Source organism: Pseudonaja textilis, chromosome 3 (assembly GCF_049901715.1).
Source record: "Pseudonaja textilis isolate UNSWEBS1 chromosome 3, rPseTex1.2, whole genome shotgun sequence".
Lineage (NCBI taxonomy): Eukaryota > Metazoa > Chordata > Lepidosauria > Squamata > Elapidae > Pseudonaja > Pseudonaja textilis.
Genome location: NC_141992.1, coordinates 99,705,599 through 99,731,383, shown reverse-complemented (window position 1 = coordinate 99,731,383; position 25,785 = coordinate 99,705,599). Strand labels below are relative to the sequence as shown.

Genomic DNA, 25,785 nt, shown 5'->3' with positions numbered 1-25,785 from the left:
AATAATGTTATCCATCCTAAGGTTGCTGCTTTGAAGTTCCTGTTTCAGACATTTCCTCCAGGCCAAATATTGCTGCCTCTTGCTGTGCAAAGTTTTGATGTTAGTGATTGTGTGCAGGGATGGTAAAAACAACAATCAAGATGGTGGTTGAATTGTCATGGCTACCATCCCAGCAGATGCCACTTCTGTAACTCTTACCTCAAGGCTGGGTGCAGCTAGTTCTCTAGGTAGGCAGCCATGGTAATGATAGTGAGGGTTTAAGGGGTGGAGCTATATCATTTTCACCTCTTCTACCATGCTTAAAATAACTGGTGGAATTCAGGTGTGGTGGAATAGAGGTAAGTCTTAACATCTGCTGGTATAGTCAGCTTCTGGCCATAGAAAGTGGAGTGAGGATGGGGAGAAGAAGGAATCACCTTGCAACCAGTTTGGACTGGGAATTGTTCCAGATTGGATCTCTCAATATGGATAGGAGTTAATGATATGCTTACTTCCCCAGCTAGTGTATCCTGCATATCTGAGGTGAAAAAAAAAATGCTGTTCTTTGGTACAAGCCAGGATTCCCGGTTTTCCTAGTTCAGTATGAAGTGAATGTGAGCAGGGTGTGTTCACCATCACATTGTTTGTTCTTTTTTAGTAAATCTGCCAGCCTGTTCTTCTGTGCTGGGCTCTGCTTCTTTCTGTGAGGTAAGACTTATTACATTGAAGGCATCTGAATGGATCGTGTGTGAATACAGTTCCATGCAGCATTAGAAAGGAGGCCAAAACATTCCCTGATACTTCTCTTTCTGCAACTTCCCAATGGACATTTTTATTTATTTCTTGTCAAATCAACCTGCTTCTCCCCTCTCATTTTCCCCCCTGTAGATTGATGTTATTTGGCATCATTTTCAGATTTTTAGCTACTGGGAACAAAGATGGAAGTAGACACAGCGAACAAATTTATGCCAGGAAGCTTTTACTTAGCTTGACTTATGACCACAACTGAGCACAAAATTTCTGCAAAAGCAACACAGTTAAGTCAGTTTTGCCACATTTTACAAGCTTTCTTGCCACAATTGTTAAGTGAATCACTGCAGTAGTTAATTTAGTAACATGATTGCTAAGTGAATCTGGCTTCCCATTATCTTTGCTTGCCAGAAAGTCACAAACAGGCGATCACATTACCCAGGACACTGCAACGGTCATAAATGTGAATCAGTGTCCAAGTGTCCAAATTTTGATCATGTCACCATGGAAATGCTGCGACTATTGCAAGGGTGAAAAATGATCTTAAATCACTTTTTTTCAGTGCCATTGTAACTTTGAACAGTCACTAAACAAATAGTTGTAATTCAAGGACTACCTGTACTTGCTTATAAGCAGTATAGTTCTAATAGTGTTCTCTATAGTTGATATGGTCAATGATTAGCAAAAATTAAAAACTATAACAAAATCAAATCAAATAGATGAGATAAACTACCAGGGTAACAAAGATAAACTAACACACAAAAATGTGTCTTATATGACTATAGTGATACATCAATTATCTGTGCAAGTGTAAATGTAACATATTAAAAACTATGAAGTAAAATATATATCATCTAAAAAAGATAATTAATATATGAACCCTAAAGTAATAAGTAAAACAGAAGCAATTATTTCTGCAACCCATTGTGCTTTATTTTTATTGTGGCAACATAGAATTTGACAATTGCACAAGTGATAAACGGTTTCAAATCTTCTAAAAGGTGTTTCACATAGAAATTGTCTGGGCTTGTGGAAATTACATATTAGGGACAGGAGATAAGAGGACCTGATATCCCCAATACAATGTAGTAATACATGTGAAATGGTTTTGTTCTCCTTGTCGCCACATTGGCAGGTATGCTCGGTTAATGGGATTTTGGAGTATCTGCCATGCAGCAATGCAGATGGTAAGATGTTATGACTGGCTTTGCAAAATGTTTTCTCAGCTTGGGAAAAGTTAGATTTTGAAGATACCTTGTTAGTTCCCAAGTGCCCTATTCATCCAATTTGTGCTATGTTGGGGCAGCAATTAACTTTAGTGTTAAATTCTGTTTCCTTTATTCTTTGAGTGAACAGTTGTTTGACTTGTCACATCCCAAAGAAATTAGTAATGATACAGAATGTCCATATAATTTCTGTTCTGCTCTATGGCCTGACTCCAGCGAAAAGAAAAAATGTCTGTTAAAACTAAGGGGGTTGGTCTGAAATTCATTTTTACCCAGTAGTTTATCCTCCTCCTCCAAGCCCTTACCTGAATTGCAGGCATTTCTACCTCAAGCCTTAATTGGGTGTTTGTTGATCCTTTGAGCTCAGCAAGGATTGATCTCAAAATTTTGTTTGCAGTTTCCAGTGCATCCTTCTTGGCATAAATTCCTACTTATACTCTATATAGGATATAAGCCAGTGCTTTAGCTTGAAAAAAGTTAATACTACAGGAATTAATTTCATTAAGCACTTAATAGCACTTATGCACACAAGAACTACCTACAATATGTGATACTGATGCCCATTCCAGGTGCCTTTAGAGTGAAAAACTACCCCCAGGTTTTTAAATGAAGTCGCTTCCTCTAATTTGTGTTCTTCTCTCTCCAGAATTGTTTAGGTGGACCTCTTAGCAAAATTTAGGTTCATCAAAATTAAAAACCAGGGGATTTTAGCTGTAGTACCAAAACATTGCTGCTATTGTTTTTTTTTTTTTTTTTAGCCCTGTAGGATTTAATTGTGAAATTATGGTACCATTATCAGCATAGAGATAATGCAGGGCACAGAATGTAGATTCTGTGCCCTGCTATGTAGTTCAGATGCATGGAAATGTGGATTATGACAAAGATCCACCACTAAATTGATGTACAAGCTGAAAAGGAGAAGGGAGCAAGGATACATTCCTCTGTCATTCCTATCTAAACATTTATTTTGTCAGAGAGAAATGTTTGGAAATTGTACTTCGCTTTTACCTACAATGTCTGTATCAGAAAGAGGAGGCACCTATTAGTAGGTGTGTGTGGGTGTGTATATTTCCTAAAGGAGCATTTCAGGAAATTAAGCATATTTAAAATCTATAAAGGAAGAGAGGATTTTTTGTGCAAGACAGTGGAACTCCAGAATTTGGTCTTGGATTATGCCCTCTGTCTCTGTCTAGTCTTGGAGCTTGTGGTTTATAATGTTAACAACACTCTAAAGACTGATAGGCCTGTAACTGTATGGATCATTCTTATCACCCCCCACTTTTTTAATAATTTGGGATTATTATTGCCAGCCCCCAATCTTTTGGAACATAACCAGTCTGATCTATGAATGTAAACAGGGATGCTAAGCAGAGGTGCCCACCAGCTGGGATTCTTTTTAATTATTCCAGGCAAAACACAATCAACAGTTGGAGCCTTGTTCATTTTAAGGGATTCAATCAGTCAGGTTCTCTCTCTCATGGAGACAGGAGGCCAATTCAGGTTGATCTCATTCACATTTAATTTAGTAGCAGGGTCCATTTATAACCCTCTGAAATATTCCTCCCAGAGTTGAATTGGCCCTTGACTGAAGGGGTGTGGGCTAAGAGTTTTCCTAATCCTCCGGTAGTTTGTTAGAAGAGGGGAGAATCCTTCTTCCTGATTGATTGCATGTTTCTGTCAAGTAACCTTCATTGCCCATCTTTCTTTTTGTTTTGGAAGGGCCTTGTATTGTGCCTTTAAACTTCATAGGGAAAGTAGTTGCTCTTCAGAACAAAAATGTTTCTTCTTTGTGTACATTTAATGATACGATCTTTTCAGTTGTTGACAGTCTTGATCAAAATATTTTTTATGTTTTGCACCCCAGTTAATGGAGTGTTGCTTTTTTTTTTTACCAAAACAGATTTCAGGTTAAAAATTAACATATCATACAAATCAGTATGGTTTCTGAGACTTGATGTCTAACAGGCATGCACATATTTCTAGCAGATGCTTTTGTGCTACTTTCGTTCCATTTAATTTGTACCTCTGTGTTGTTGATTTCTAGGATTGGGGTATGGACTGCTGCTTTTGTTTTTACTGATTCTCAGACGTGCATCATAGTAGTAGGGGATGGTGATCGCTCTCTCATCACGAATCAATCTCCCTGCACTGTAGGACGTTTAGATCATGCAATGAGATCCAGTAATCAATTATTTTCTCCCTGCTCCCTCCCCCGCCCCTTTCTGCTGGATGATTCCCATCTTGGGAACCATCAAGTTTGCACAGCTCCAAACATTTGGTCATCTGCCTAACACATAATCCTGCCCAATTAAATTTTAAATCCTTCAATTCTCTAGTGTATAAGGGGTCTCTCTGGTGTGTCCTCCTCATAAAAAGTCATAAATTGATGGAGTAGTCGACTTCTCACTTTAATGAGCATTATCAAAGCCCATTTAATTATTCCTGGAAGAATTGTGTGCGTATTCCCCATCTCTACCATTATAAGTTCTCTAACAGGCAAGACTTAGGTTGGGAAAAGACAGGAAAGAAGCAGCTTCTGAAAGGCAATGCCTGACAAGTGCAGCATCCCTGGCACCAGAACCAGAACTTTACTCTTATTATTATTATTCTCCTCTGAGGCCCTCAGGAGAGCTGATTTCCTGCTTGGCAAGGGGAACACAGGAAAGGTAATGGTTCCCTCTCCACCTGCCTACTCATTCTTCCTTTCCTCTGGGGGCCATAACTTCTCCTGAGGCAGCACTGTGACGAAGATGGGGAAGGTGGGACTAGGCTTGCCTCAGTTTTTCCAGTCTAGTACTTTGTGGATTCTGTGAGAGAGTATGCATCCTGTAAGAGCAGGCAACCAATCCCACTGCATGCTAATTTAAAAATTTGAAAAAAAAATGGGTAGGGAAAGATGCTTTGTGAACTTTATAATAGATCAATGTTTGTTATTTTTATACAATTGGACCTCTCTTTTCTCCGGTGAGATTTTCACAGTGGTAGGACAAAGACTCAACATGGCAAAGGTAAACTTGGGGCATGCGTTTTCTTTTGATGCCAGCATCTCCATGTGTGAACCTAAGAACTGAGGTATTAAGGAAGTCCACGAGCAGGGCATGGAGGGCAGCTGCTGGTGCTCAGAATTATGCTGGGGTTTCCACCACATATCTCAGATATGCAGCTTTGTATTTAAAATTATATGTACAATCCTGAAGGGTTTTTAGAAGAAAGAAAGTGGAGTAAATAAGAAACATGAAGGGGAATTGATTTAGATTCAAAATTCAGGAATTTCCAAGTTTACGGTGGGGAAAACTGCCTGCAGACTTTGATACAGAATTCTGTAGAAAGAAGGAGAGTTGGGTCACACCTGAAAAGTCCTGGAAAAGTGGTGAGGTCAGCTTTAGGGTTGTCAAGGAAACAGTAGAGTCAGCCTGCAAACTTAATTCATTTAAGAATTCTGGGTTGGGGTCTGGTCTGCATAAACCCATGCAGGCATCTTTTGGGGTGGGCTGTCTGATAGATCTTAGGTGAAAGTGCATGTGGACATGCAAAGGCATTTGTTATGAATGTTTCAAGGTATTTCAAAAACTGGGAAAACTTCAGCCAGAGTGAAATAATCATGTCCTATATCCCCTACATCTTATTTCTCTATTCTGACACACACACACATGCACACACACAGATACGTATTTTGAATACATATTTTCATTTTACTTTCATATCAAATATTTTTCCCAAGGTACATATTTCTAAACATATGCTATTCAAAAAACATGTAGTTTGTCTACATTTTAATTTTTAATGGGTAACCTTGCAAATGTCAGAAGGTGAAATACGGCGAGATGGGTAGCAAAACCTTTAATAAATAAAAATAAATTAAAAATCTGATAAGTCCTGAAAATGTGGATCAAATTAAATGCTCAAGAATAGCTGGGAAATAAATGTAGGACCCAGAGGACTATCCTGATATGGAAAGAAAAAACAGATGCTTAGCCATTGCCCTCTAAACCCTAACATAATTTGTTTGCACATAGCATATTGGGTAAATATGGCCAATGATGAATTATTCAGTAAACATGATTAAACGAACTATGACTTAGAATACTACAAGAACCCCATCTGAGTCTGGTAGTGTAACATTGCCAGATGACAATGTTCATTATAGGATCTGGGGAAAAATGGGATAGCACAGCTGTCTTTCCAACCACTGTATGTCTTGACAGTTATTATAGTCTATCAACTGCTTGGTTTCTGTCTGGAAGACTGGAGATAAGGGGTTTCCATATATAATCCTTTATTTATTTATTTATTTATTTATTTGCACTGCAAAAATGATACAGATACGTCTTTGGAGAAGGCATTATTGGTGTTCACACAAGTCCCTTTTCCATGGCTAGCATAATCCCATTTTTCTTCTTGTCTGAGTTTGCGTGACATGTTGAGCCAGTAGTTAATCAGATTTGCTGGGTTCACACACAACTTGATAAGCTAAAGTTTGAGGTTTTTTAAAATTAGATTACAGGTGACCGTCTTAGGTAAACATAACCCTTCTCTCTCCATCTAACAAACATGAAGAATTCCTGTGGTGGATAGACATATCCCAGTATGACAGCCTGATTGAATTAGAAGAAAGCAATGAATCAGAACAAGGATTCCATGCACTAAGGCCTCTGCCAAAGATAACATGTTGACACTCAGTAATTTCACATATATCAACTTAACATCTGCCGCCTGTGAAGGAACTCTTATGGTATGTGCCAGCCAGGCCTCAGCTTCAGAGGTGGCACATACTCTTCACACTGGTGATTGGCATGAAGATGATTTCAACTGCCTGCTGTGTTCTCCAAACAATGCCTCTGTAAACAATGATCAGCCAATTTCATTCTAATTTTGAAAATTTCAGGGTAATTAAAGCTAGGCAATGGCTTGCAAACACTTTAATTAAGTCTGATTGGGGAAGATGGAAGGGGAGCAAGGGAGTAAGGGATGATTGGCAAAGCCAGAAATAATACAGAGTTCCAAGATGAACGTATAAACACTAATCACATAACTACCGATGTTGCTTTTAGGCCATATTTAGCATGACATGAAATATAGGTAGTCCTCAAATTACGATGACAACTGAGACCAGAATTTCCAGTGCTGTGCAAAGTGGTTGTTAAGTGAGTTGCACCCTATTTTTCAATCTTTTTTTGTTGTTGTTAAGAAAATGGCTGCTGCTATTATTAAACAATCATACAGTAGTTAAGGGAATCTGTCTTCCCTTATTGACTGCTTGTCAGAAGCTAGCTGGGAAGGTTGGAAATGATCAGTCTCATCATCCCAGATCACTGCAATGGTCATAAATACGTGCCGGTTGCCAAGTGTCCAAACTTCAATCATATGACAATGGGGATGTTGTGATGGACAAGTCATAAATAACATTTTTCAGTGCCATTGCAACTTTGAACAGTCGCTAAACAAATGGTTGGAAATTGACTATATCTGTAGAGACTGAAGCTGACCTCAAAGGACAGTTACAGAATTGCCAGATTGTTCTCCAAACTTCTGACAGCTGATGCTTGTCTAAATTTCTGTAAAACACATTTTCCCCCCATGAAAGAAATAGAAATATTAGGGGTAGAAATAAGGATTAAAAATCCCCATTGTGGGGTGTGGTTGCTGAGATAAAGGTCCATAGCAAATGGAGCTTGTTCTCAGTTCCCTCAAGATCCCTCACTCCAAATAAAGATGCATGGAATTCATGATCATACTGTGTGAAATTTTGATGCAATGCTCTGCTGCTCTAATACTATTGTGGACTGCAAAATGTCAAAAAAGCAACGTGCACATACAAGAAATTCATAGTTGTGCAGTAGCAAATTACAGGTTCGTTTCATCTGCAGCTTTGTCTCCATCTTTCCTCGGGAAAACTCCTACAAATCCAAGCTGAGATTTGATTATCATTTTAAACTGAAAATGTTGGGGGTGAATTATTGGACCTATTGTTTGTAAAACAGGTATCTGACTTCAGATGCAGTACAAGAACTAGACCTACACTGCTTTGTATAGCAACACATTCTTATCTCTGGGTCTGCAAAGATGAATGCAACACAGATTATTTTTTTAAATGAATTATGCTAATTAAGAGAAAAGGCTGCACGTTGTCTTAATTTAATTAATTTATGGCAGCTGCTACCTCATATATGCATATTCTTGAAGATGTATTTAAACAATAGAAACAGGAAAAGTAAGTATAATTTTCACGGTCCAATGCTTTCCTTGACACAGATTTTGATCATTTGGCTGGCATATACTACATACAATAGGTGTTTCAGGTATTTTTTCCAGAAAGTTCAAAAAGTACTTTCTATTTCATTGATAAAATATTTTAAAACAGACTCTGTGAAGGTACTTTACACTGGGTAAGATCACCTTTCCATTTAACTCAGTGGACCCTAATCTATTCAGAAATGCCTTTCTCCAAGGTATGCTTTTTCTAATCTTGCTATCTGATTTTTTTTTATCTAAAAGCTTTAGAAGTACTAGTTTTGATCTAGCCTGATTCACCAAAAACATAAAATAAAATCTTGGAGTGTAATACCTGCTATCCTTTTCCCCTTAGATAGATATTTAATAAAACTACTTTTACCATTCCTTTTCATGATAATCTATTCTGGGATTCTTCAACTATGCTTTAGCCTCTAGTTATTTTACATAAAAAGAGATAAAAGCACTGAATTATTAATACATTGACCAAAATGTAAAAATAAATTATTTTTGTAAGTATATCTATAATAGCAAAAAATAAATGTGCGGGGGATAGGTTGTGATTAACTTCAGAGATAAAATTTAAAATCTTACAATTATATGTCCTTCATCAGCTACTTGCAAACATGTTTTAGGAACATTTTACTGTGTTGATCTGCTTGACTGCATTTATTCTGGCATAAGTTTTGATAGTATGTGAAATAATGTCCTCGGGCTGAATAGTTAAAGACTATTTAATTGTTAAAGCCTAACTATTCACTTTATGTAATATTTAGTTAAAGACTAAATATATGCAAAACAAATCTAATAATCATTCATTAACAATCACTCTTAACCAGTCGTGGGATTCAAATTATTTAACAACTGGTTCTCTGCCCTAATAATTTCTTCCAACAACCAGTCCACCAAACTGCTCAGAAAATTAACAACCAGTCCTCCTGAAGTGGTGCAAACTGGCTGAATCCCACCACTGCTCTTAACAACTATAGATGCATTTAATGATGGTTGTAAAGTCACATAATAAATTTATTATTTTAAAGTATCATTTCCCCCCACATACAAATATGTTCCAACTCTAAAAATTCGTTTTCCTAACTCTTATATATAGTGGCAAACTAAGTCCCCTTTTCTACTTCTCATATGAGAAGTAGAAGAAGTTTGATGGCCTGTTCAAGTTCTCTCCCATTTTGCCCCTCCTTGCTAAACAGGAATGATAAGCTGTCACTGGCAGGTTGTCTATTCAGCACTTTTCTTATTAATAGTCAGAAATTATTTACTTGAAAGAAGTTCCCTCGTTATCATTTACTACTTTACAATTTGAAGTGTCACATAATTAGCAATAATTTTTAACTTCCCAGTTCCCCATAATTAAGCAAGAACATGACTTCTCCTATTCTTTAGTGGTTGTCCATCCAAGATCTGTTACAAGGCACAAACTTCCCCCCACCTCCTGTCCCCCATTCGAGGTCACTGTTTGTTTTGAGTCTGTATAAACTCAGAATGAGAAGGGCTAAGATTATTGGCTGTGAATTCCTATCCATTTTATAATTTTGAAAATGTCCTTTGCTTGTAATTGCTGTTTCCATCAGGTCTTTAATAAACATTTTTTCTATGTAATAATCAAGTCATATGTATGATGTCCTGCTGGAGTCTCAAGCTTATGACTTCCTTATGTAGCAGATAAATTGTACGCTTATCTTTGGGATAACATTTAAAAAAAATAAAGACAATTATGGAATGGAATTTCAGGCAGGCCTAATCAGAAGTAAGTTATTCAGTTGAAGGAGGCTGTTGCCCCCCACCCCTCCATAATCAGTCTACTTAGAAATTTAACTAATTATACTGCTCTGATGTGAATTCCACATATGGCACTAGTTTTTTTTTTTTTTAATTGGTTTGCATGTAACATTTTTCTGCATTCTCAGGTAGGTGAAAGATGTGAATAAAATTCTGGAAACATCAACAGCTTATAGGGACAATGAGGAATAATATTACAAAACTATTTCATTCAGAAATAGGCACTGGTCCATTTAACCTGGTGCCAACTGACATGTTTATCAGTTTTCAACAGATAAATATCATTGGGGGTGGGACCAACTTGGTGAGACATAAACAGCTCCTGAAATAAACTATGAGTTTGTGACAGTCCTTATCCATTTGCCTTAATCCTAACCCAAAATGTCATCTAGAGAAAAGAATCTAGATCAGCCCCATTAATGACACTGGGACCTATAAATCTAACCAAACAGAGAAACCCAGAGCCCAGGATTAACACCTATCTCCCCATTGCACAAACAACAACAATAAATCTGCCTGACGACCCCTTCACCTCCAAAGATTATGACAACACAGAACCCAGTCATAAGACAAGCCACCTCCCTGACCCTTCGAAGACTCAGCCCAAATTTCTCCCCACTCCCAGCAGGGGTCTATGACAAGTCGCTGCAGCCAACTCACCACAGCCAACTTGCCACAGGACAAATTGCTGCGGGACAAGAGTTACACTAATATTAAAGAAAGGATGGAGTAAAGAAAGGATGCAAAAAAAAAAAAAGGGACAGAATGAAATGTGAATGGCAAAAATTAAAATATATTTTAATTTATTTGAAATAATTATCAATATAATAGTTGAATTGTCCTGTGGCAAGTTGGCTGTGGTGAGTTGGCCGCAGCAAGTTGGCCATGGCAAGTTGCCTCATTCCCCGCAGCAGAAAGATAACTGCTTGAGACAAGTGTCCTGTATCTCCCTTCAACTACATCACTAAACCTTTCCCATGAAGTCTGCCTTTTGTCTGTAGAAATTTTAACCCTTATATTGCAACAGCTAAATGAAATTGCAGCCAAGGTGGGCAGCTTCCAACAAGTCTTTGATCTGCAAATCCCCCATAGAAACCTGGGAATTAATACTGCAGCAGAAGCTGGCCACAGTCAGCATTCTGGCAGCCTATTTCTCCAGGCATCCAGAAGTAGTTAATTTAGCCAACCATGACATGTGCTACAGAAAAAAAAGATGACTCCTCCTAGAAATCCACGGGAATACGCACAGATAGAACAACCTCACACTTATTTTGATCTTATTTTAGATACTAAACTACCAATGCAGAACAATTGGCTTTCACTTGATTTTCACTATCTACCCAGTTTAAGAAACAGCAAATGTATCTTTTAAAGTTTTTTTTCTCAGCCCTTTCTCTCTTCCAGATTAATTCAAATGAACAAATTCCTAAGGTGGACTTATCACTTCTGAACCATCAGAGTCTTTAAGGAGACTTAGTCAGCAACCTCATCACTAGGAAACTGACAAAATGTCATGAACTTGCAGATAAGATCCATAAAAACACACACTTCCAAAAGCAATAAATCTGCCAAACTTGGCAGCAGCAAAGAGGTTAAGCAAACTTCAAAGGAGGAAGCTATAAACTCAGAACTCATTTATCTGAGGGGGGAAAAAGACCTTGCTGACATCAAAACACTCTTGATGTGCCCTCCCAGTGCTGGTAGTGATATGGAAGTCCAGCACAATAATTTAATTCAGTTGCTCAACCTCTAAACTATCTCATGTTATTGCCTCTCCTATGACCAAGACACATAGAAAGCTGTCAGCACATTACACTGATCCATCAATAACAGTGAAAATGACACTGACAGTGACTCCTCTGGAAGTTTTACACCAGCAATTCTCAAGAAACCCATGTAATCCCAAGCAGCTGTTACCCAAAAGAAACAGCTTGTAAATGTAACAAAGCTCAGCCAAACAATACAGAAACCCAATCTGGAGATTTAACCTCATCTGCCTCCAAATCTAAGGCACCTCCCCTGGCCTATAGGAACCTGACTCTTAGAAGAAACAGTTCCCTTCATGCCCACTTAACACTGGACAACCCACAAGGAATGCTTGGGATCCCTCTTGCCAGTGATCCACATGTTACTGCACATGCTGCACTGATTCTCCCGATGGACATACATTTGGAAGAGAAGAATGTGAAGCCCATTGTGTCACTCCTCATCCCTCACAGAAGGAGATTCAATCATAGTAGCCTCAACTATCAACTAATATGAACCTTCTACCCTTGCAAAAATCACCCACCCAGTCTGAAGTGCACAGCATCTCCACTTGACATTAAAGCTTTTATTCATCAGCATAATGTCATTCTTTCAACCTATAATGTGGCTGGGTGGTTTATATCCACTAGAGATCTCTGTTTTACTGACTTCCACTGCCACCATGACACCAGATTGCTCCAATATGGCCACCTCATCAAGGCAATTAGAACTGAGAAAGGCATAAAACAAGGCTGCATATTGGCCCCATTCCTAATTCCATATTTATATCAAGTGCATATTGGACCATTTTCTCAACCTGAAGTTTCACTCCCCCAAACTGGCTGGAAGACATATTTCTATTTTGTTTTTGGCCGACAATGTAGCAATGCTCTCAAGAATACCTGTTGACCTAAAAGAGTACTGAGTGCAGTAGGGCACTATTACCAGGAAGAGCCGTTAGAACTCAAGTATAAGAAAAACAAGATATGCAAAAAGTACTTGCCAAAGGTCCAAAAATCAACGGAGGATACATGGCCATGAGATTGAGCAGGTATACTGTTTCAAATATCTGGGAAATAGTCCTACATTCTGCCAACAGTAGGAAATCCCATTGAGACAACATCACTGAAAATACACAGATAAGCTCATTTACAACCCTCAAATCCTCCTTAAATTCCTCAAGATACAAGACGGCCAGCATATACCAGCAACATTCAAATTATTCGAAGCCAAGCTAACAGCACAACTTCTTTATGATGCCCAGCTGATCCCCTTCTCCAGTTCTGCTCCATTAGAACTTTTTCAGTCTTAATTTCAAAGATTAACCCTTCAAACTCCAAACTATGCCACCCTTAAAACCCTTAAAACAGACCACATGAAAGTAGAAGCTAGAGTATAGGTGATGACACTCATCTATTGACTCAGATTACCCTTTATTCATTTTGGCCTTGCTCCACTATGAGGGGTGGTTCTCAATTAACATGGAAAAAGACAGTGACAACTAAAATTTAATCCTTGAGCTTCTCTCCAGGCCTTCTATTTAGTATGCAATATGTTCAGGCCATAGCACTCACTAAACAGTGTGTAGCAGACACAGAGCACCAACTGGACCTGGCCACGTCTTCAGCCTTTTCTGCCAGTGAACCCAAGAGTACTCTTTGTTTCCTCTGTGGTACTTTATATAAACACATAATTTCTATCAGCCCTGATGTATCTGGGCATCTCCTCAAATATCTGGATATAAGTTGTTAATGGCGGCGCCCAACTAGGATGGTGAAGCTCTCACTCCTGGAGCACTATCTCCCTATAAAGCCACCACCTGAACCAGAAATCACCTTTAAAGCTGCTGCTTGCACCAGTAACCGTGAGTAAACCTGATCCCAAAAAACAAGCCCAAAAACGCTGGATTCTGAAGCCGTGGAGCCCAAATAATGCTAGCAGAGCTCCTGCTAATTGATCCGGAGCCCTCCTCTCCTTCCCCAGAGAAGTGAAGCTCCTTCCAGCGAGCCCTATTAACCACACTGGTGGAGCTCTTGAACTGGATCACTTGGAGCCCGAGGAGTGCAAACAACGTACCTTCATTTAAATCCCTCACACAGCTGATAGAAGTATCTTCCACGCCAGACAACGCGTTTCCATTAATATCCCCCACACAGTTTCCCTGGAGCCACATCGGACAGCTGGCAGGGAGAAACAAGGAGGGAGGAGAAAGCCCTGAGGCTCTTAGGAGCCAAAAGTTACCCTGGACGGCAGAGGAATGCTTCGGTTGTTGAGAGGAGAGGACAGTCTCCTTGACTGACCCGAAGAAAACCCCTCCATCCGAACTAAAAGGAGAATTGCCTGCATAGCTAAATCAAAACCAGTAAGTCAGCTAAGACAGAAGTGAAAAAGAAAGGAAAGATCTTGTAACAGCGTGCTTAGTCTTGGTTAGAATCACTCAAATTTCTGCAGTGGAATTTTCCTTGGAAAGTGGGACTCAAAGGAGGAAAATAACTGTGATTAACTATCTGGAGTGACTGTCAGATTTAGTTAAAAAAAAAGGTATTGCAACTAGAAGTAACTTTAAAAGTAAAGGACAGATTGGATTAGTTAACCCAAATTTCTGGACTGTATTTTAGTACTACTCAACTTGAACAACTTTAGGAAACTATTGCAAAACAATCTTATTCAGAGACATATTGATTGTAGTTAAAGTGTTTTAATTCAGCGAGTTTTGCTCTCTTTCAAAAACCCAGCGTGCTTTGAACATCCTGTTACAGCCTTTTGTTTACAGAGCAACAACAGCAGCAATCAGAGCAATAAATTCCTCTTACCCAGTCTATCACAGCTGCTAGAAGAACAAACAACCCTTTCCTTAAAGACTCTCAATACTACCTCATTACTTTAATCAAACACCCATTAATTCATTACCTCAAAACTTACAACTTTTCTACCTCATCACCTACATCAATGATTAGATAATCAATTTCTATAAAATATTTTATTAATGGTTTAATTGATTTATTGTATTAATTGATTAGTGTGATTAGAGTGTTTAGTGCAAAGAGTGTGATTACTGACTAGTTTAAAAGATCAAGATTCATGTAATTTAATTGATTAGTAAAATCAGTGGTTTAGTGAATTTAATTGAACAGTGTGACTAATGATTAGTGTAATTAATTGATTAGTAGTTAGTGTAATTAATTGATTAGGTTGATTGTTGCTTAGGAAATTATCTGACTAGAGAGATTACTGCAATTGATTGATTGGTGTGATATTGGCTATATTGATTACCCAAAATTGTTCCATTAATTAATTCAATCAACGTACTATCTTAACAAACCTATCATGCCAAGAAAAAAATCCAATGCCAAACCACAACCTAAAGAGAAATTAATCCCCAACAATGAACCACAAGACTCCAGCACATGCCTTAAATGCTTCAAAACTCTAAAGGATAATGAAAACTCCATCAAATGTTCTCTGTGTAACAAATATGCTCATCATGATTGCTTGGGATTACCCAAGCAAATGATTCAATACCTAGAATCATCCAATGAGTTTCCATTTCTCTGCAAATCATGCAGACCCAAACTGGATCTGTTGGAAAGAGTCGATACCATTGAAACACGATTAACATCCCTTGACACCATAGTAGCATCCCTGGACGCCTTAAAAGAAAGATTATCCAACCTCGAAAAAAAAGACACAACGCAAAAACCTGAACATCCAATAGCTACAAACCACATCTCTACTCAACAACCACAACCCAATCCACAACCCAATCCACAAAAAAACATAACCCAGACAAATATTGATATCCCAATCCTCATCAGAGAAGCTGTTGAGCGTGAACGGAAACGTCCAAACGCCATCTTATTTGGTCTAGAGGGCATCAATGATAATGATGACATCACAACTGTCCGAAACATCATCAGTGATTATCAAGCATCAACCATCTCCCCTGATGAAATACTTGACATTTCCCGCATTGGCCGAGAGCTCAAAAACAGAGACGGCTCTGTGACCCCACGCTTATGCAGGGTCATTTGCAAAAATGAATCAAGCAAACGCAAATTCATTTAGACTATAAATTCACTCGCCAAAACTAACACCAACCTTAAGAACCTCCGTTGTCGCCCTGACCTAACCATACAGCAACGTGCCCGCTCCCGTGTACTCCGCACTGAACTCAAAAAACGTCTAGACAATGGAGAGAAGGACCTGTACATTGACTACCATGCTGACTGTATCAAAAGTAAGTCACACATCCCGCAACTCAGCTCAAACCTTCAACCACAACCCTACCTCAACCAATCCACCATCACCCAAGACTAGGCACGCACGCCCCTAACTACCTCAATTCCAACTACTGCTGGCCTTAAATGCAAGCTACTCAATGCAAGAAGCCTTGTAAATAAAATACCTGAATTTTCCTCCTACTAAATATGGCTAAATTCGACATTATATTTGTCTGTGAAACATGGCTCAACGCATCTCTCCCTGACTCCATTACCACAGTAAGAGACTATCATGTTTACCGATCAGATCGTGAAATTCGTAGAGGAGGTGGTGTTGCTATCTTCTATAAAAAGTCCTTACATCTAAAAAATATCCAAGTTACCCAGGAGCTTGCTCTTCCTGAGACCATTATCTGTGAACTATCCTTAAATATCACAATTCGATTCTTACTATGTTACAGAGCACCTGAATATGACATCGAACATGTAAACAAGCTAAATACACTACTAACATGGGCAGCATCCTGCCCATACCCTTTTATCTTTCTTGGTGATTTCAATCTGCCTCATATTGACTGGACCCTAAATGATTGTACAACTGAAACCATACATGCAACCTTTTACAATGCTGTTACAAATCTGGGACTAGAACAACTAGTAACCAACAACACTAGACTAAACAACTGCCTCGATCTCATCTTCTGCAATAGTTTGAATTTAATTTGCGGAATACAAACTAAAGAACCCTTTTCCAGCAGTGACCACAATATGATTGACTTTTGTCTCAACATACGTCCACACAAAAACCACCACAATGATGTGATCCCCAATTATAATTTCAAAAAGGCAACTATGATCTTATAAACAACGATCTCTCATCCCTTGATTGGCAATCTCTATTCACTGGATGCAATACTGTTGAAGACCATTACAACATATTTTTACTTGAAGTCAAAAGAGTCATCAAACTATATGTACCAACAACAACTCCCAAAACAAAACAAAAAAACAGATTGCCCATAACAATAAGGAAACTTCAATCCAAAAAGAGATGACCGAAAAACAAATCTGGTCACGTTGCCAATTTCAAAAGCCGATACAAAAATTTATGCCACCAAATAAAGACCGAATGCACCAATTATCACATTAAACAAGAGGAAAACCTTCTAAGCACCAATTTCACCAGTGCTTTTTACAATTTTGTAAACAACAAACTAAAAGATTCAAGGTCCATCCCACCCCTGATAGGACCTAATGGTAAAGACTGCAATGACGACACCATTAAAGCCAACATCTTTAACACATTTTTTGGCTCAGTATTTGTAAACAGCAATGGATCATGCCCAGTATTTCCTAGCTGAACCACAGATAACTACAATGATCTAATACATATCGATTTTACAGAAGACAATGTTGAAAAAGCACTACGCAATCTAAAACCATCTCTATCTATTGGACCGGATGGAATATATGCCTATTTCTTAAAAAAGCTATCCACTGCCATAGCCAAACCTCTAAGCATAATCTTTGAAAAATCTTTCAGGACCAGTTCCTTGCCTAACCTATGGTCACAAGCCACAGTCATCCCCATCTTCAAAAAGGGAGACCCTTGCCTAGTTGAAAATTACAGACCAATCTCCTTATGCTGCGTCACCTGTAAAGTCATGGAATCAATTATTAACCAATCCATCATCCTCCACTTAGAGACAAACAACCTACTCTCCAATAAACAATATGGTTTCAGAAAAAAACTATCCTGTAATCTGCAACTCTTACACTGCAAAAACATATGGACTACACAACTCGATCAGGGCAAAACAATAGATGCAATCTACATAGACTTCTGTAAAGCCTTTGATTCAGTGGTACATGACAAACTACTCCTAAAAATAAAATCCTATGGTATCTCTGGACAACTGCATAACTGGATAGAAGCATTCCTGTCAAACAGACAACGAATGGTCAAAATTGGGAGCGTCCTATCAAATTCTGTACCTGTCAATAGTGGTGTCCCCAAGGCAGTGTTCTAGGACCAACTCTCTTCATACTCTACATAAATGACCTCTGTGATCATATTAAGAGCAACTGCGTTCTTTTCGCTGATGATGTAAAGCTGTTCAATACCACAGACAATACTGCTACCCTTCAAAAAGATCTTGACTGTGTATCAGAATGGTCAAACAAATGGCAACTTCAAATCTCAACAAATAAATGCTCTGTCTTACATATTGGCAAAAAAAATCCGAAAATAAAATACAAGCTGAATAGTCAAGATCTTGTTGATGATCCAAGCTCTGTAAAGGATCTTGGAATACTCACCTCTAATGATCTAAGTGCTAGAGCCCACTGCAACTACATAGCCAAAAAGGCATTAATCTTACGTAGCTTTTTCTCTGGTAATATCACACTACTAACTAGAGCATACAAAACATTTGCTAGACCAATACTCGAATACAGCTCATCAGTCTGGAACCCACATTACGTATCTGATATTAGCACAATTGAGAAAGTCCAGAAATATTTCACAAGAAGAGTTCTCCACTCCTCTACTCGTTGTAGAATACCTTATGCCACCAGACTTGAAATTCTAGAACTTGAAAACCTTGAATTACGCCGTCTTCGGTCTGATTTAAGCATGGTATATAAAATCATACATTGCAATGTCCTACCTGTCAATGAATACTTCAGCTTCAACCATAACAACACAAGAGCACACAACAGATACAAACTCAAGGTTAACCGCACCAAGCTTGATTGCAGGAAATACGACTTCAGCAACAGAGTGGTCAATGTCTGGAATACTCTACCCGACTCTGTAGTTTCTTCCCCAAACCACAAAAACTTTAACCTTAGACTGTCTACTATTGACCTCACCCCTTTCCTAAGAGGTCTGTAGGGGGCGTGCATAAGCGCACCAACGTGCCTACCGTCCCTGTCCTATTGTTTCTTTTATTTTTCTTTTATTTTTCTTATATGTACCCATTTCATGTATTCATAACTATGTATACACTTATACTTATTATCTTGTAAACAATTGACAAATAAAATAAAATAAAAATAAAAAAAGAGATGTTCTGTCTCTCTGTGGCATGCTTAATTAATCTTGAAGTACCTAACCACCCGAGGGCTTTCCTTTGGCTTGATGTCACATTCTTCTCTTAGCTGTCATTCAAGATTTCCTACCTGGAGAGACAATGCCTCTGTGGCCCTGGGCACATAGAAACAACAGAACATGTAGCTCTCCAGTGTATTAGCCACATCTTATCATTACTGTATAAATACCCAGGCAGCACAGGACAATTTTGCACTTCCCTGCTGTTCTCATATACCAACCATTCTACAACCTGCAGTGTTGCCAGATTCTGTATGGTAACATTTTAAATCCATCTGATGATGGGTGATCTGTGCTGCAAACCAGTTTAATGAGCACCTAGGATGTTCTGTATTATAATCGATTTAGTTTTTCATGTTTGTTCTGTATTCTGTACAGTGGTAGATTTGTCTTCTGTACAGATGCAGATAGATAAACTCAACAAGACGTCCATAACAAAGTACTTTTATTGATTCATCAGGTATCGTCATAACTCACATTTGTGTGAAGTTATTTTTTAATGACCAATCCTTTGCATATCTGTCTTGTAGGTAAAAAGATGATTATCTGCTATCCTTTCATCTCGTAGTGGTAGAAATAGAACAGTTACCACGAGTCTGTGAGTTCAGCCGAGAGTGAGGAAACCCCCCCCAACCCATCGAGGGTCAATTTAGTGACCAATCAGGATTACATATGTGGTCACGTGACATGGACTACATTTCCCAGAATAACTTAACTACATTTACCATGATGCATTCCCTTAAGGGGACAGCTCACAATTGCTACCAAACTATCCAATTCCCATACGCTGACTGGACAGCACAATGTTCTTTTATACCTCCTTTTATATTATTTTTAGAGTTTTGTTTTTATACTTTTTAGCTTCTTTGTATGCAATCTTTATTCTGTTGTATCTTTTATGCTTTTTAATTTCCTGTGCACCACTCTTCTTATGCTGGTTTTTGACTGTAATAAAGTTTGACTTCATTGGATTCAGTCTTCCTGTATGAAGAAAATAGAAATCAAACACTCAATTTCAGTGAGGTCAGTCTGCTGAACATTTCCATTAGAAAAATATTCAGTAAATTAAATATGTTCCCAGTTTTATCTTCCTTCCATGTCATATAGCAAGTGAAGGTCTACTTATAAACAGTTGTATTAAAAAAAAACCCTGAGCTCCTTCCAGGGTTGAGGAAATTATTTTTTTACACCAACACCTGTTACTTATTCCTGAAGGCTAGAAACTTGCTATTCTTTTTTGATTTACATAAATTCTAGAGCCTTCTGAGTGTGATCTGCTTTGTTTATTGCTAGCCTTCCTTATATTCTTGTCTTACTATTTTCTTCCAGAGAATTTGCTCGTTGGAAAGTCAATAACTTGGCATTAGAAAGAAAAGATTTCTTCAGTTTGCCTTTGCCTCTGGCTCCAGAATTCATCCGCAACATTCGTCTTCTGGGGCGTCGGCCCAGCCTTCAACAGATCACAGAGAACCTGATTAAAAAATACGGGACCCATTTCCTTCTCTCAGCAACTCTTGGAGGTAAATACTAAGCTTTCTGTTCATACATTAAACTCATAATTTTACTCACAGTTTTGAGCTGTATCAGCAAAGACTATATTATATTAAATATATTTCCTGAAGCATTTACATTTACAGTAGACAAAGCCTAACTGTAACAGCTCTTGCAGTTATTTATTATTTATTAAGATGAATATCATTTACTTCTTAAATAAGCTCAGGTGAGACAAAAAGACTCAATAGTAAGTTGCATGGAGTTATTTGGAAGCATTGTGCATAATATGTGGATCTTTTGAATATGTGTTTGGAAGCAGAGTCCCTGCCTTAGGTGGAGTTTATTCTCAATGCACAGGGTTGCAACTCTGCAGCTCAATCCAGCTTTAATAATTGTTATGCCATGCTAAAGCACAGATATGAACAGACCCAGGGTCCAATCAGAAAGATCAGTTGTCTAAATGGCAACAATATATGAGGATTCCATAGAAACTGTAGTTCATAGTGATAGCCTATAGTGATAGTGCTTCTCTTCTACCTATTGCAGTGTCACATCCTGACAATATCTGTCACTGATCACACAATTGCCTTCGCCATCAGGGTACAACATTTGTCTCCAGGAAAGATGTGTCATGGCTCTGTGTCTTCATAAAATTTTCTCTGCAACCTCCCTCTGTGAGCCACAGTCACAGTCACTGAAGCCTCACAGCCATGTTGGCAAAGATTCCCATCACTGTCATCTCTTTAGAATCAGTTAGAGACAGAAGGATATGAAACATTAGAATAGTCTGAGGCAACTCCAATTTCTATTACTGTCATCTTTTTAGAATTAGAGGCAGAAGGATGCTGCAGCATTACAATATTCCTTTCAGGCGGTCTCCAACTGGTGCCACAACGCTCTGTGCTCAAGAATACTCCTCCCCCTGCAGCTGACAGGTCCCTCTTTCCAGCTCAGGAATCGCAATTCAATAGACAGCATTACAGTTATGAAGAAACAGCCCCATGTCCCAAAGTTACGGTTTGAATAAATTGTACTTCAGAAATGATTTCTTCTGTTATCCGTGCTACTTTTCTCCATTCTCGCCCCCAATAATTTGAGGAGAAGGACTTTAAATTATTAAAGTAAATCATTTTCAGATGAGTGGGTTCTAGAATTTAAAATAATACTTGCAATGATCCAAAGGATCCCCCATAGGTACATCTATTCATTGCCCCCCTAGAATGACTGTCACTCTAGATCAGGGGTGTCAAACTCAAGGCCCATGAATCGGACCCAGCCCACAGGATGCTTAGATCTGGCCTGTGGGGCCACCCTGGAAACAGTGAAGGACCGGCCCTCAGTGCCTCTGACAGTAAAATCAGCCTCCCAACCTCCCGTTTTCAGCTAGGACAGCCTCCTGCAAGCCTCTGTCAGTGAAAACAGAGCTCAGGAGGGTCGCATGCTCTGACCCAGCTGAAAATGGAGATTGGGAGCCCATTTTTTCTGGCAGAGCACTTATGCCACCACAAATGCCCCTGACACAAGTGACATTAAGCTGGCCACACCCACCCTGGCATGCCTCCCCCTGCCCCCTGAGGTCAAACACAATACTGATGCGGCCCTCAATGAAATCGAGTTTGACACCCCTGCTCTAGATGGTCACTTAAAGGCTTCATGACTCCAGTTGGAATGTGCATGACAACTAAGTAAGGTTGTCTAATATAAACTAAGGGAAACTTGGTTTTTAATGTATTAAAAATGTGTTTGTGGTGATGGGGGAGAAGGAGTTTAAAACATTAAGCCACCTTGTATATACTGAAATTGAAAATAAAACATGAAGTCAATTGGGTGACTTTGAGCCAGCCACTCATTCTCAGCCATAGTAAACAGGCAATAGCAATAGCAGAGTATAGACTTTACAGCATTCTCTGGGTGACTTACAATGTCAGCATATTGCCCCCCAACAATCTTGGTTCTCATTTTACCGACCTCAGAAGAATGGGAGGCTGAGTCAACCTTGAACCCCATCAGGATCGAACTCCAGACAGTGGGCAGAATTTTCCTGCAATACTGCATTCTAACGACTACACAGTCAGGGCTCTCTGGGAATGGCAAACCCCTTCTGAAATCTTCCCACAAAAACTGTAGGTATTTCTCAACGCTGAGTGGAAGGCACCTAAGTGAGTGAATGAATGAATGAATGAATGATCCAGTGTTTTATCCATATAACATTCACTCCTCCCAATAATTTTTCTGGCCTCTGGGAAGATATCCATAAATTTCTCTCCCACATCCCCTTCCAATTGCTAATGTATAAAGAGCTAAAAAAGAGAGTTGTAGGTTTGGACAAGGTGTAGTTTTCCATCCAAAAATACCGTTGAAGAGAATGAAGATACATGGCCACTTCCTCAAAAGAAAAGTAATTAATTCTAGCTTAAGACTGTGTATAGCATGGTGGTCAGGAGAACTGCTGTAGAAAGCAGTAGGTGAAGCAGTTTACACTTTTCTCTAAGGATTTATCATACTAGGATTTATTGGTGTGGAGGATTTGTTATTGATTAAAGCCATAGTTCAAAGAAGGACTTAAAGCAGCAATATGGATTTTTAAAAAATCCATAAGTCACATCTAGTATTAGCAACAGAACAAGCTTGCCAAGAGTCTAAAAGACAATTAGTGATATTCCACTATGTGAGTGATTGCTTGGTTTAAATAATACCTTTTCCATTGCCAGATTAACATCATTTCCCCGCTTTTGCTCACATTAACCATCCCTTTTAATGCTGTGGTGTGCCAAAGATTTCAAGGACTGGGGCAACTGAGTTTTTATGTGCCATGTAAAATAATTCTCTCTGTTATTACTGAATCTGACTCTACTATGTAGTAAGAGATTTCACAGAAGCGGAAGATCTTAGAATAGAGTTGGAAGAGACCTTGAAGGTCTTCTAGTCCAACCCCTTGCTCAAGCAGAAGATCCCATACCATTTCAGACAAGTGGCTGTCCAGTCTCTTCTTAAAAACCTCCAGTGATGAAACATCCACAACTTCTGAAGGCAAGCTGTTCATTTTAAAGGCTCGTGTTTAAGTGATCATCCAATAGGACTGAAGGTCCCTCTCACAGATACTGTTTTTATGCCAGGTTTCACTTAATCTGTACATGTGCCTTTGGTTTTTCCTGCCTAGGTGTAGCTTTAGTTATACATTAGTTGCTTCTCAATAAAAAATGATTGCAACAGACATTCTAATAGAGGTATTTTGACTAATGCTGAAAGCCATGCCTGGTATTCTATTTCTCAAAGAGGCTTCCTGTGGGTTAAAAGTTGATCCATTTTTACTTGTAACTCCAAGGATTTTGGTCCAAGAAAGAAACTGCAACGTGATTGAGTGTGAGAATTGCAGAAGAGTCAGAATTTTCCACCTCCACAAATGCTGTTGACAATTCAAAGGCACATTAGATGCTAATGTCTGATAGGAAAGTTTCAAATCTAGATAACCTGTATTCCTGAGAGTAGGCACCAGATTCATTATAAAAGAATCCTACATTTCTATCTCTGCTGTTTGAAATATAATTAAAACATAAAACCACCTTAACCAACCTTATATAAATTTAAATCTGTTATTTAAACAAACACAAAAATGTTAATTTTTCAATTTAAAGTGTATGTGAAAAGACAATAAAGAGATCCCTTTCTTGAGTTTTACTTCCTCAGAGAAGAAATCCTATACTATGGGGACAATCAGAGTTGGCTCCAGTGGTGGGATTCAAAACAATATACCACCAGTTCTGTGGGTGTGGCTTGGTGGGCATGGCATGGCTTGGTGGGCGTGGCAGGGGAAGGTTACTGCAAAAACCCATTCCCTGCCCATCCCACTAACCTGCGTTCCAGCTCTGTTCTCCTGTGCAGGGCAACAAAAGAAGACCCGGCCTATCAGCTGGGACTTGGGAGGCCGAGAATAGACGGGAGTGGGGCTAGTCAGAGGTGGTATTTGCCGGTTCTCTGAACTACTCAAAATTTCTGCTACCAGTTCTCCAGAACTGGTGAGAACCTGCTGAATACCACCTCTGGTTGGCTCCCAATTCTTAAGGTTTGTTGCAAATGTAGAATAGACTGTTAGATCTTTTGGTGGTGCAATGGCTCAGCAATTAAGAAGCTGAGATTGTTGGCTGGAAAGCTAACAGCCTGGATTTGAAATGCAATGGGGTGAGCTCCCATTCTTACTCCTGCTCCTACCAACTAGCAGTTTGAAAGAATGCAAATCCAAGTAGATAAATAGGTACCACTTTGGTGGGAGGATTACAGCATTCTGTTTTTTGCTGCATGCTCTATGCTGTGGCATGATGTCATGCTGGCCACATGACTGTGGAAACATCTTCGAACCACGCTGGGTCCCTCGGAAATTGAGATAAGCACCACTCCCTAGAGTCAGATACAGCTGCATAGGGAAAACCTTTATCTTTATTAGATTTATTTATTAGATTAGACTTGTTACAGAAAATACATTCATTAAAATATGAAATTCCCAGGCTTGGAAAGCTTTAAATTAAATTGTATTTGAAATATGGCTATCAGATTTGGACTACAAAAATGATGAAACTTCACCAATAAACTACTTTACTCACATTCTGTTTATGGCAAGACTTGTTTATTGTGGTCTGTTTCCTCCAACACTCAGCAACAAACGGTAATTCCCGAGCAAAGCCAGTGCTGAGAGCATCTGCCTCTCAGCACTGTTTATAGTCCTTTTCCCTTAATTATCTAACATCTGCCCCTAGCTACCTTGCATGCCCCACCCTGTGAAACTATCTCCAAGCTAATCCCCATGCCGAGTCCCATCCCACCCCGCCATTCATGCTGCCAATCCCAGAGTAACCCCAAAAGCTGCCAGTGCGAAATGTCTCCCGCCTGGTGGCACTGAAAAGAGGGAGGAATTCCCACTGCCCAACAGCTGACAAGTCCATTCGAGAGCGGTTGGTGTGCCCGAAGGAATGCCCACCGCCAAACAGCTGATGGGTCCATTCGAAGGCGGGCAGCGGCGTGCCCAAAGGAACGCACACCGCCAAACAACTGACAAGTCCATGCAAAGCTCCCCAGCTGGTCATGCCGACACGAGGCAAGGTGGGATCATCAGGACCATTCAGGGTAACGTCGGTCCGTGCGAAGCTTCCCAGCTGGTGGGCATGAGGCAAGGCATTGTGGCTGGGGCATCTGGACCGGGACCATCAGGAACCACTAGGGTAATGTGTCAGGCGAT

At 39.2% G+C, this 25,785-nt stretch overlaps 1 protein-coding gene across 2 annotated transcripts in view; it reads left to right on the top strand.

The window, feature by feature from the left end:
- The window catches only part of BRINP2 (BMP/retinoic acid inducible neural specific 2), a 178,451-nt gene that overhangs the window by 107,800 nt on the left and 44,866 nt on the right, over positions 1-25,785 (top strand). For both annotated transcript variants that reach the window (XM_026703334.2, XM_087930472.1), the window contains exon 3: positions 20,391-20,581. In XM_026703334.2, coding sequence (XP_026559119.1) covers positions 20,391-20,581 — 191 coding nt within the window. The remainder of the gene's footprint in view (positions 1-20,390; positions 20,582-25,785) is intronic.